Here is a 13,374-nt window from a genome sequence, read left to right on the forward strand (position 1 = left end):
TCGGTAAAATAATCCATGTGACATCAGGGGTTCAACCGTAATTTTACAAAGCTACGAGAATACTTTTTGTGTGCAAAAGAAAACAAAAATACTTTATTCAACAATTCGTCTCCTCTGCGTCACGCTAGTGCCATTTTGGAGAGTATCCACTGAATGTAAATTGCGTATGCTTTTTTGTGTCAGCTGCGCCACGCGGATACGTTGTTTTCGTTCAAATCAAAGTGTAAACGACGTAAACAGCATATCCGCGTCGTTTTTTTTTCCTTTTAAGCACAAAAAGTATTCTCATAGCTTCGTAAAATTACGGTTGAACCCCTGATGTCACATGGATTATTTTACCGATCTCCTTGCAATGTTTTTGGACCTTGATTGTGTAAGGACCCTTGCTGTCTATGGGAGGGTCAGAGAGCTCTCAGAATGCATCAAAAATATCTTAATGCTCTTACAGGTTTGGAACGACATGAGGGTGAGTAAATAATGATGACAGAATTTAAATTTTTGGGTGAACTATCCCTTTAAAGGGAAAAAGATGCCCTGGGGAAAAAAGCTCAGGTTAATGAAAATTATTATGGATATCTTCTGTCTGCTAGAGATCGTAACATTTCACTCAATCTGAGATGGGTAGTTTTCTTCGATTGGCAGTACAGTCATGGCCAAAAGTTTTGGCAATGACATAAATTTTGTGTTTTGCAAAGTTTGCTGCTTCAGTATTTGTAGATTATTTTTCTTTGTAGATGATGCTTCTATGGTATACTGAAAAACAATGATAAGCATATCATAAGTTTTAAAGTGTTTTATTGGCAAAAAAAATATGAGTCAATATTTACAGTGTTGACCCTTGTTCTTCATAACCTCTGCAATTCGCTCTGGCATGCTGGATATTAGCTTCTGGGCCAAATCCTGACTGATGGCGATCCATTCTTGCCTTATTAGTTCTCGGAGTTGATCACAATTTGTGGGCTTCTGCTTGTCCACTTGCCTTTTGAGGACTGACCACAGGTTCTCTATGGGATTGAGATCCGGGGAGTTGCCTGGCCACGGATCCAAAATTTCAATTCAGTATTTGTAGATTATTTTTCGAACCTCTCTCCTTGAAGTTCTTGATGATCCGGTAAATGCTTCTTTCAGGTGCAATATTCTTTGTAGCAATTTCCTTGCATGTTGAGGCCAATATGATGCAAAGCGATGATGGCTACAAGTGTTTCTTTGGAGGTAACCATTACTAACAAGGAAGGGAAGGGAAGAAGCACTTCTTCCCTCCTTTTATAGCAATCAGTCTGCTCTTACAATCTAATTATTATGATAGAGATTTCACCTGACTAGTACTAATTCACACTTTCATATGTGCTGCTGATATGATTAGTCAATTAATGTTAGCTGGTCATTTTGTGTCAGGATCAAAAAACAGTGAAATCAACATGTGCTGCTGATATGATTAGTCAATTAATGTTAGCTGGTCATTTTGTCAGGATCAAAAAAACTGAAATTAGTTTTTTTTTTTTTTTTTGTAAAAAGTTAATTATTTGGCCAATGAAGCTTTTAGCAATTATTTAAAATGCATCTGATCACTCTACATAATAATCTAGAAACAATGTGAATGAACACCACAACAGCTTAAGCAGCAAACTTTGCAAAACACAAAGTTTATGTCGCTGCCAAAATGTTTGTCCATGACTGTAGGTACTCATGCTGCTAAAACACTATTTCTGCATTCTGCTATTTATTCAATAAATCAATCAATCAATCAATTGTAAAGTAGTTCAGTCAGACATTCATGTAAAAAAAAAATCATAGACCACTATATAAAACAGAAATTAGTTCTGGAGTGAGAGTTTTGTTTGTTTCTAAGGTTTTTCAGCAGAGACACAGAAAAGACTGACTTGTCAATTTTTTATTTTCACTGTACATAATGACGGTGCGCCATTGAGATCTTCATCAGCTATGCTTAGGTATAATTAATTCATATAAATCTATATATTTTAATTATATTATATAAAAAAGCCTTACCATTGTGATGGTGTTTTGCATGGGAAGCTCCTCACATTTCCTTTAGAAATATAAAAATCTTGTTCAAGTTGGAATTATGCAGTCAGACTGATAAAACTCCACAACCTCTGCAAGGGTCATCAAAACAATACACTTATCAAACCACGTCCTTCTTTCAAATAACTTCCACCTTTTTAAATTAACCTGTGCAGACTTGGGCCATCTTGCCATGACTGTGTCCTTGGGGTGTGTGAACTCAAGCGCCGTTTGTGGAGTTGAATGATTGAGGAGAGGTGTGTGTTATTACGTTTCTTAGCAACTTTTGAATTTAAGGTTTTTACATGGTGGGTAATAACACTTACACTGAGTTCATAGAGACTCTGTGGTGGGCTCTTTTGACTCTGTTCAGCATCCTTCTAGAACACCTTAGAAACCAGACAGCAATGCCTTAGCAACTAACAATGTGCTAAAAACATTTAGAAAATGTATATGAATATAATTAATTAATGTAAAATATTTATTTTTAATAATAACATTTTTAAAAAGATTATATATATATATATATATATATATATATATATATACATTTTTTTTTAAACGTTCTACGTTCTTAGACATCATGAAAAGTAATATTTAATATTCAGTTTCTTAACAAGCTATCCCAAAATGATTAAAAATTATTTTGCTAATTGCTTTTTTCAGTTGTCAGTATGTTAATTTAGTTTACGTTAAGCCTTATTTTAAATACATCCAGAACTGGTGGAGACATCAAAACAATACACTTATCAAACCACGTCCTTCTTTCAAATTACTTCCACCTTTTTAAATTAACTTGTGCAGAATTGGGCCATTTTTGTAAACTGCTCTTTACTTTACATGGGGAACTTTTTTTTTTTTTAATTGTATATCTTATTAAAATTTTCAGGGCTGGTTTGATAGAGGCGAAGTGAGAAATGTCAGTGCTCCTGTTCATGGCTAGTGCCTGTCTTCAGCTTACTACTGATTTGGAAGAAAATTGACATACAGTTTTGTCGGTATTTGCCATTTTCGGATTTTTATATTACTGTTTGGGCTACAAATTTGTTTGGGCTCTCAGGTGTGACGGTCATTTTTAATGAGAACAGTAAAATAACTGGAGTCTGGAAACTGATAAACTGTCTTTTGTTTGGAATTATTGAAGTAGAACCTGATTCTTTCTTTCACCCTCTCTCTGTATTTTACTCTTCCTCACTCTCATTGATGTGAGTAGGAGTTTTTTATGCCCATGTTTGCAAAATGAGTTAACCTGTAGAGATTTTAGTATATTCTTTACTTTTGTATGATTAAAAAAAAATCCACCAAGCAAAAAACTTCAGCCTACTCTCCAAAAAGAGTATCACAATTGGTTGCTTCTTGTGAAGACAGCTTCACTGATTTGAAGTCACTTTCATTTTTTAAAACTAAATTAAAAAGCATTTATTCTATATTAAATAATATTTTTTATATGTATCATATATTTAATATTATGATATATTCATGTAATATTTTCTGTATTAAAATGGATATATATATATTCATTTTTGAAAATATTTGTATTATTTTAATATTTCATTAGTTCTCTTCAGTGTTCTTAAATGACTTAAATACTGCAATTGTACCGCTCACCTTTACTTTTCTATTTCAGGCATCTTGAACTCTGTTCCCAACCCCTACTGATCCGTTGAATGGACAGATAGCATTTGGGATTAGCAAACCTCCTCTTAAGTGATATTAATGTCTCATGGTCATACACCAGTGGACCTTGTGAAAAGCAATGAAAGCGTTTGGGTAAATATGACTGCCAAACACATTAGCATTCTCTCCGGCAATTTCCTCCTACCAATGCCCTAACATCCCCCTCCCCTGCCCAAACTACACCTACCCCTTCCCTTGTTATAGATTGTGACCGGCGTTAAGAAATGCATTATTCATATCGGCAGTGTCGTCCATTGATGGATGGCTGTTTGAGAGGCCTGTCCGTTAAATAAATCAACAAATAAAAATGCTAATTCTCACATTTCAAGAGGGAGCCTTACCAAATTCCCACCCCATCAGCCATCCACCCTCAGTGTAAGCTCTCCTTCTCTTTCTCTTTCCCTCTGATGCAAATGTGTAAAAGAATTGTCGGATGGTAATCGATTGTCATTCGACAAAATGGCAAAATGAGATTCCCGGATTGGACATTACTATCATTGTTATAGCACTGGATATAAATGAAGCCTAGATTCAAGTTTCAGGCTTAAAAGCAAAAGAACATTAAGCAGCTTGATCTATTATGATGTCATGAAATATTTGTTACAGTTTTTTTTATTGTGAGTAAATGTATGTAGTTGCATACTGACGTTCATTGAGCAAGTCTCTTTCTCAAACAGTCTTGTAACTGGCTCTGTAATCACTAGCAAATGAAACATACCTGACAGATAAAGTGCAAATGTTGTTTGTGTCTGTTAGTTATGATCATAATTCTTGTAACATAATATTTATTGCAAAGTAATTTCATTAAGAAAACTCCATTTATACAAAATAACAGCAACATCAAAAGTGAGTACTCAGAAACATTCAGTGTAAAATTGCAGGAGTGAAATGAGACATGATTATGTATGTATTACTGGAATATGGGTTGACAAGTTAACAGTGCAAACACAGTATAAGAGTGGAAGTCTACATTAACTGTTTTATGCTATCGCTGAAATGCAGTTGGGTTTCAAGAATTGGAAATGTGCAATGTAGTGACTTCTCACTAGGGCTGCATCTGGAAGTATCATGAGGGTGGCCACAAAGAAGAGGAGGAAAATTAGAAATGCTACCATGGCAACTAACTGAAATAAAATGTTGACATACTAAATTACCTAAAACTGAAATAAAAATAAAGCTAAATAGATATAAAAAATATATATAGATATAAAAAACTAATAAAACTAACAAAGCACATAACAAAATTAGTAAAACTTAAAAAGAAATCTGAAAATATTAATAGTATTAAAGCTGATTTAAAATATTAGTTAACATTATATTAACATTACCAAAAATAACACAGCATTGAAATCAATTGTGAGTCGAGTCTCCTGTGCACTTGATATGGTATGTGGAGTTGCTGCCTATGTTGGTTGTTTCAGATCAGTCCCTTGTGAAGAACCTCTCATACATGCAGTAGACAGCAAGACAGCTCTCTAGGGTTTGGACCAGAGCTCTTGTGTTTGTCTGATGGCAGTAGGCAGAGCAGCCAGTATAGTACAGCATATGTAGGTTTGCTAATGGTGAATGGTTACTGCCTCCAGAGTCCAGGGTCAGAACTGTCCTGGGTCCAGGTGGTCTATCTAAGGACCAGCTTTTCAGAGGTCCTCGCAATGTGTGAAGTGAGATCAACTGGTCTGTAGTCCTCAGGGAACCGGGGGTTTCCGATCTTTGGCAGCGGAACAATGCAGGATGTCTTCCAGAGCTAGGGCACCTTCATCAGTCCCAGCATGAGGGAGAACAGGTGCTCAGGAACCCCACCGAGCTGGCTGTGTGAACATGTGTTCAACACTCTGGGGATCAATCCGTCAGCCTCAAAACTCATCTTTACCTGTGCAGAGATTGACCAGTTTGCTCTTCAGTTCACTCAGTCCTCACCTGGTCAACAGAAATAGACAGTGGGAAGGTGGGAGAAGTTGGCATAATTTTAGACTTTAAAGGGATAGCTCTCCTGAAAGTGAGTTTGTCATCATTTGTTCATCCTCATGTTGTTTCAAACCTGCAGGAAGAATGTTTTGGCTGCCTTTTTTCTTGCAATGAAAAGTGTTTGGGTTGTAAGCCTCAAAAATGACAACATTTACCATTGTAAATGTCATTGGCAAAATCCAGTTATTTCAAGTGATCAGTAATTTCGCGTGAGGGTAAAATATTTTCCTACGCTGATTTCGCAATGGGTTCAAGTTGGTCACACGGATTCATTGCCTTGATCAAACAGAAAGATTCTTGGTTTGAAAGTGACTTTTGTCTTCATTGCTTTATTGCTAAATTATTGACAGTTGACTCTTTTGCCTGTGAAAGTTCTCAGAAATTACTGCACCTTAAAAGTAGTCCATAAAAGTAATTTCTATATTCACTATGTTCTTCTGAAAATAGTCCCTTAGTTTTAATTTTTTAATAGTTTTAATTTAGTCTTAGAACTGTCAAATGTCCTTTTTAGGTTTTATCATATTTAGTCGAACTATTTTTTTGTTTTGTTTTGTTTAGTCAAGTTTTAATTGACAAAGTCTGACAATTTTAGTCTAGTTTTAGTCAATGAAAACTCGTCATATTTTAGTCATGCTGCATAATGGTTACATTTATAATCACAATTATTTTGCTCAATTTTAATTGCGATTAATGTTCATGATTGTTGTGATTTGAGAAATTTCATCAGAATTATTGCACTTTCACCTATAAGCACAATAAAGAGAATATCAACTCATACACATGGTTTATTTTCCCTTATCTAGTTTCCTGATTTATTTTTTATTTTCATTTTTTAAACTACATTTTAGTCTCGTCTTTTTTCGTCAGCAATATTGTATGTTGATATAGTCACAGTTTAATGATGTTGGTGTCATCTCGTCTTTGTCAAGGAAAAAAGGTCATAAACAAATATGTTTCATCAGTTTTCGTTAATGAAATTAACGGTGTTGGTTTGATGTCAGTGACGGTCAGTTATGAGACCCCCAAGAACCAATGACATGATGTCATAAATGTCAAATTTGGCATGACACATCTTGATGTACCATATTTGAATGCAAGAATACTGTTATTGAGTGACTGATTTACTACCTCTGTTCTAGTGTGATTGCTTATCCAAACAGCATTTTAAAGCATTATAGCTACTCTTTTCAACATAAGGTTAGGCAAAAAAGGTAGGCAGCATTAATATCTTAATATTTTTTAATAAATTCAAGATTTTTTTCTGGTGAAGGCAGTACTAGAATGCATTGCGTCAAGCTCAGTGAAAAAAGAAATCCAATATGACGGGCAAGATGAGATTTAAGTGCATATATTCCATTTAATGCTGAAAAGTACACAAGAAATAGGTCAGTCTTATTAAAAGTAACTATTTTATCCTTATATGAGGAGTTGCTGTCTCTATTAATTGTTCCAAATCAATCTCTGTTGAGTTTCCATCTCAGGTAGAATGTTGTCTTAGAAGGCAGCTAGGTTTTAGAACAAAGCTAATGTGTTTCCTGAGAAGTATGGAAGTTTGACATTGACAACCTTTAATTTCTATTTACCTTTCTGTGGAAACATTTTGAGGTGTAGCCGATACTTTGATGATTTCAGACCCAAAAAGTGTCAGACACGAAGGAAATAGTGGATGGCATGTGTCTCAGCGTCCTGTATAATCACCGCTATCATGGCTGTGAAGCAAATACTGCTTTCATATGTCAGAGGCACTCAGTGGATGACACCGTTTTCTGCCTCTCATAGGAGCTGAGATCCCTCACACACACACACACACACATCTCTGTATGAATACCCACTCATCCCCTCTGCTGCATGGATGCAAATCAATGCTGTTTAGAATGAGCAGTGAATTATGTTAGCAGCATCAGTGGAGCGTGCTTTAAGAATTCATGTTTCATATCTGAAATGTGCGCGTCTGTATTCGATGAATAATTTATTAAGCACCTCGACTGAGGGGTTGAATCTTTATTAGCTTATTCTTTGTTTATTTATTTTATTTATTTATCTCCTTGCTCGGCGCTCAGTTTTCCTTCCAAACTAGGAATCTTCATATGCACCCTAAGGCCACGTTTCAAAGCCTGTGAACTCTGTTGTCTATTCAGACAACAACAATAAAGTTGTTTTTATGTAGGGGAATATGAGGATGTACAGCATTCTGAGTGATATGTAAATTGTCATGCTTTTTTTATATCCCATTTGTCCACTTCTGTTTTGGTGTATAAAACAACTATATGACATTTCCGCTTAGTCCTGTTTTTTTTCTTCTTATTGTTAGGTTGGACGACTCTTTGATTGAGCTGTTGGACATTTTCAGCCCTGCATCCAACCTAGAAAGGTACCGAATCAATCAGTCATCACGGATGAGTTCCGTTGCCCCTCAGTCCTCTCAGAAGACCCTTCTCTCTCATTTTGGCCCCAGTCGGTCCTCTCTGCAAGACCTGGAGGAGAGTGAGATCTTCGAAGACATCTTTTTCATCTGTTGAAGAGTTATAAAGGCGATTCAGGTTGATTGTTGGAATAACTGGATTTGAATGATCATTAATTATTCATGAGCTCCTAATTCTGCCTTTTAAATGTGTTTAGTGTCTTGAAATAATTATGGTCTTAATTTTAAGATAAATAAATGGTTTATTTTTGCCTTAAAATGTTTATTAATAAATGGTGTTGTTTATTCAGTCACAGATGGTTGGGCAGCAGCTCCATTAAAGTCCACAGGCTTTCCAAGGAACTAACTTGGCAACGTATACGTTTAAAGAGCTTCTCACGAACAGTTGCTGTGATCTGTAACGTGTATCCCACTGTCATCTTGAGGAAATGAGACATTCTCGTACGAGTGACTAGTCATTAAGAAGTATTTCTAGGCAGTGCTGTGTTTTCCACAATAATCACGAGTCACTGAGTTTTCTGCATATATTAACAAATTAATTTTTTTTCTACAGGGCCGTTTTTAAAGCCTCCCCTCACTTTCCTATTCCCCTGCTTTTCCAATATACACGGCGTATATGCTTTGATACGTCAAACTCGATCTGAGAGCATCAGTATATGCAATGGGATTCAGCCAAACATCGCTCTAGGGCTATTGGTCTAATTTGATCTGAAGTGTCGTAAAGAAAGTTTCAGAGATGTGCGCCCGTGTGTGTGTGCATGTAAACCCTCCGCCTTTGAAGTGGTTTCAGTGTACATCAGTCGTGCCACAAATCCATAAAAAGAGAGAAAGAGATAAAAACAACTCATAGAAAGGCTTGTATAGACATACAGCAGAAAATGGGACAAGCATAATGCTGCTTTATTCTACACTGTGCTTTATTACTGGGCTTAAGCGGAAACTCGTCATTCAGTAAAATTACAAAAGATAGTCTAGGGACAAGAGAAAGGTGGAGTTAAGAACAGGGCAAGAGCTGCAGCAGTACTCCGACTGCTAATACAACTCAATCTCATTGTAATAGGCTTGGCATAAATCCACAGATACCACCCAGCACGCTCAAATGTGCTCAAAATGTCTGAAAATGTTTTTTTTTTCTTCTCTTTTTTTTAAACCCCATTTTACTGCATTGTTCCTTGTAAGTTCAGACTCTTTCTGATGAGTTGCTGAGAGTCTGTAGTCTAGGGACAAGAGAAAGGTGGAGTTAAGAACAGGGCAAGAGCTGCAGCAGTACTCCGACTGCTAATACAACTCAATCTCATTGTAATAGGCTTGGCATAAATCCACAGATACCACCCAGCACGCTCAAATGTGCTCAAAATGTCTGAAAATGTTTTTTTTTTCTTCTCTTTTTTTTAAACCCCATTTTACTGCATTGTTCCTTGTAAGTTCAGACTCTTTCTGATGAGTTGCTGAGAGTCTGATGGATTAGTGCAGTTTTTCTTCCTTATTTTTTTCCCAGTGTTTGAAAAAGCAGTGAAGCAAATCGGAGTTCTGACAGACGCATGGAATCGCAGAACAGAAGAAAACAGCAGACAGTTCTAACAGGTGCAGCGAAAACTTTTGACACCAGTCCTTCATGAGTTCTACATTCTCCATAAAGGATTACCCTGATTCTGCCAGTTGCATTGTTCCATTGTGTCTCACAATACAAAAACATGTAAAAAATATATATTTTAAAAAGAATCGTTTAAATGACAAAATGATATTCAGTGCAGTTACAAACATAAAAATTTCAACCATGTAAATGATAAAAGTACATAGTATTTTAAAATGAAAAAAAAAAAAATGAACAAATGCCATTTGAAATAAATGAACAAATGAATACATAAATAGGCAAATAAGCATGTTGGCAGCAGTTCTGAAAGTGACATTAATGTTCGGATCAAATCTGATTGGCTCTTCTTACGTTCCATAATACTTTACAACCATATTGCATCTCTAAGGGCTAGAGTTTACCTGCTTTAATTCAGTGTTTCATTTTTTTTGTCTCTAAATTTTCTTAGTCATCCAGTCCTTCTAGATTGAAGTAAAAGACTATAAAATATGCAAACCTATATACAGAGGAACAGAGCAAAAAAGAGAAAAAACATTTACAGTATATTCAGTAGTTCATGTATATACTTCTATATATTTATAATAAAATTTCTGTTCTGTCTTGTCGGTTTTGTCAACTCTACATTGCCAGATTGCTATGTAAACAGTTGCAGCTGAAACGGTTAACATGGAAGATGATGAGCGCGAGACAGATGGTGTGAGACCGAAAGGGAGAGAAAGACAGGCGACACTGAAATCCAACAGACGGAATGCATATTCTTGCAAAAGATCCTGGAATACCTGAATGATCATGTGTAGGAAAGATCTAGAAGGCAAAATACGACATTCTCGGAACCCGTCTGAAGACGCGTCGATTCAGAACTGGATTCCCCTTCGAAATGAGGTGAACAGACTACTGCTTTTTACCCTCTATACAGACGCTTTACTCTTAGGTAAAGCGAATTAACCAGCTCTGAAATTATCATATATTTACAATAGTGCCATCTTGTATAATAGGTCAATCGAAAAGCATAACCAAAAGTCGTACAAGTCCTCAATTTGCAATAACAAGAAATGCAATAACTCGCGTTCCATCCTCAACACGCACGCGGGAAAACCCCTCGAATCCGTCTGAACGCTGAAGCAGCACATGTAAACACGCAATGTGATGCGGATTCTGACACTTGTGCAAAACGTACATAATGCCCACTTCATTGTAACCGCAGAACGTAGAGTGGGTGTAAATCGGTAAATGGCGGTGTCAAGCTGCACAGGTTTGTCATGTCAACAGATATTTGAAGGCGTTGCTGTTAGCTGTAGCTATAGTAGTATTCTTTTTATTTTGTAAGTAAGGAGAGTGTTTCCGTTGTTTTGACATCATCATCATAATAATAATGAATGGCTGCTAGCGGTGTTGTAGCACAGTGCTGCCAGGTGCACGGACGCACTGCTGACTATACGACGGCGCATGCGCGATCGCGGTTCGAAAAACCGCCGGGCGTTCGTTTAGAAAACCGGCGCTCGGTTCGACTGAATAGCGTTGTTTGTTTGCGAATGTTTGCAGAGGCTGGAGGCAGATATGTCCGTATTCTGTACTATTTCGTAATGATCCTGATTCTCATTAAACTCTCTTACGAGAGGAGGCCTTTTTGCATTTGTAAGTAGCATATACACACATGTACACAAACGGAATCAGTGTTCTTATCCTTGTGTGTGTGTGTGTGTTGGCGGATAAGAAACGTCGTATCGGATCGAGAGGAATGCCTGCAGATTGCAGCTGCCGATTTGAGATTCTTCCCAGTGGTAAAAGTCCAAAGCAAAGCAGTGGTTTCAAACACCAGCTTAAATCTACAAAAAAAATTACAGCTCTACATATTGAATAGCCGGTTTCTATATATACACACATATAAAATATATGCATATAAATACATATATGGGTTTTGGGATTAATATCGTATGCATCCATATATATGCTGTACAGGTGCATAAATATGAATACATATTGCTTGAACATCTGCTATACATATTGTATGTATGTACGTTTTATATAAACAGGATTGTTTATCTCAAACCTCTTTAAGATGGTCTCTTAACTACAAGGTCAGGACATAAGATAGAAAAGGTAAGGCTGCATTATGGAACAACCCTTCCCATGCACCCTTTCTCTCACCACAGAGAAAAACTAGACGAGAAATAAAAATAAATATTCTTCATTTTGAGCAGTAATTGTAAACTAGCGAAGTGAACGGCCTCAACGGGCCATCGGAAATATTTCTGCCAGTATTTAAAAAGCATATCAGCAATCTATATGTATGCATTTATGCATATAGTCATATATGTTCTTTTTATACATATATCGTTTTTTTTTTTTTTTAAAATACAGCTCTTAAACCGATTGGCACAGCAAGAGATGCAGTGGTCCAATTATGTTACAGGTATGAGTCTTTTTTTTTTCTTCTTCTGTTTCATTTGTGATAAAAAGGTTTGGTCATTTGGTCCCTACACAGCTAAGGAATGACAGGTAAGTCTCCCAGCGGACGGAGGCTGCGGTTTGTGGCAGCCGTTGCCCCTGGAAACGGACAGGCACTCCAAGAAAAAAAGTTGGCCATCCCGAGTCGAAGCAAGTTCTTGTCCTGAATTGTCACATTCTTCCAAAAAGTTGTCTTTCAAGTTTTTTTTAAATTTTTTTTTTATCCATTTTGTTGGTGTCTAAAACAGTTCTTTAAAAAGTTTTCCCAAAGACGTGTTCAATATTACATGATTCCCATCTAAAAGTCTATCTTAGTTGTAAAAAGTGTTTTTTTCCCGTACTACTTATTCATAGATTCAGAGCCTTTTGAGGACTTACATTGTTCTTCTTTTTCTTTTTTTAAATATATATATTTTTTGTGTTGGTCTTCAGTAGTGTATTCTGCGGTCCTGCAAAATAAGGGTTCGTGGGTTTGAAGAAGGGAGTACGGTATGGTCCAGTAACCCCGCGGCTCCCCTGAGTTAAACACTGAAGTCCAAAAAGATCCATTGAGCCTGGTGGTGGTGGTATATCATGCGGCTACGTCCTCCTCATGTCCCTCTTCAGCTGTACTGTATCCCCAGCCCCGATGATCTTGATCTGTTGTGTTTTCAAATACAGTTGGCATGTTTTCAATATGTGTTCCAGCTCTACAAAACCTAGGAAGGAAACACAAAAAGGATGGAAGCATTTAAAGACATGAAATGAAAATTCACCCCATCTAGTCTGAATGCATGTTGTTGATCTTATTGTGAACAAATCATCCATGCATGTGTTTCAATTTAAATTTTTTTTGACCCCGTAATGTTTAATCAATTTGTCATAACTAGATCTTCCAGTGAAAACATTATACTTCTCTGGTGATGTGCTGTTTCATTGTTACTTTAAAGACCACATCTTGTGGCTTTTAGTCCATGCCTGTTAGCTTCAAGTCCATCTGTTTCTGGTGCATTAAAGTTGACAAATATTTTTTTTTAATATATAAAATGATCAACAAAATAAATTGTTATTAATAATTATTATATTAATTTGTTATAATATAATTTATATAATATAATTATTTTTCTGTTCTGCGAAAATGGTCTATAAATAAAACTTATTTGTATAAATAATCACATTTTTGCATAAAAAGCTATACTAGCTATTTGTCAGAATATATATATATTAGGGATGCACCGATACCACTTTTTCCAGTACTCGCCCGATA

The 13,374-nt window shown here is 36.2% G+C and overlaps 2 protein-coding genes and 1 long non-coding RNA gene across 3 annotated transcripts in view; 2 read left to right on the forward strand and 1 right to left on the reverse strand.

Annotated features, from left to right (window-relative positions):
- LOC107665221 (protein hinderin-like) overlaps positions 1–8,292 on the forward strand; it is a 28,805-nt gene extending 20,513 nt beyond the window's left edge. Inside the window, exon 9 of the mRNA XM_016456004.1 lies at positions 7,976–8,292. Coding sequence (XP_016311490.1) covers positions 7,976–8,183 — 208 coding nt within the window. The 3' untranslated portion in view covers positions 8,184–8,292. The remainder of the gene's footprint in view (positions 1–7,975) is intronic.
- Positions 8,293–8,987: 695 nt separating this feature from the next.
- On the forward strand, positions 8,988–9,893 carry LOC107665240 (uncharacterized). The gene is made up of 2 exons (XR_001631531.1): positions 8,988–9,074; positions 9,321–9,893. It is a non-coding gene; the product is annotated as an uncharacterized LOC107665240 (long non-coding RNA).
- Positions 9,894–12,000: 2,107 nt separating this feature from the next.
- The window catches only part of LOC107665222 (CUGBP Elav-like family member 4), a gene marked incomplete at its 5' end in the record, with an annotated part of 71,466 nt that continues 70,092 nt past the window's right edge, over positions 12,001–13,374 (reverse strand). Inside the window, one exon of the mRNA XM_016456005.1 lies at positions 12,001–12,826. The remainder of the gene's footprint in view (positions 12,827–13,374) is intronic.

The sequence above is a fragment of the Sinocyclocheilus anshuiensis genome, unplaced genomic scaffold (genome assembly GCF_001515605.1).
Source record: "Sinocyclocheilus anshuiensis isolate Anshui unplaced genomic scaffold, SAMN03320099.WGS_v1.1 scaffold587, whole genome shotgun sequence".
NCBI lineage: Eukaryota > Metazoa > Chordata > Actinopteri > Cypriniformes > Cyprinidae > Sinocyclocheilus > Sinocyclocheilus anshuiensis.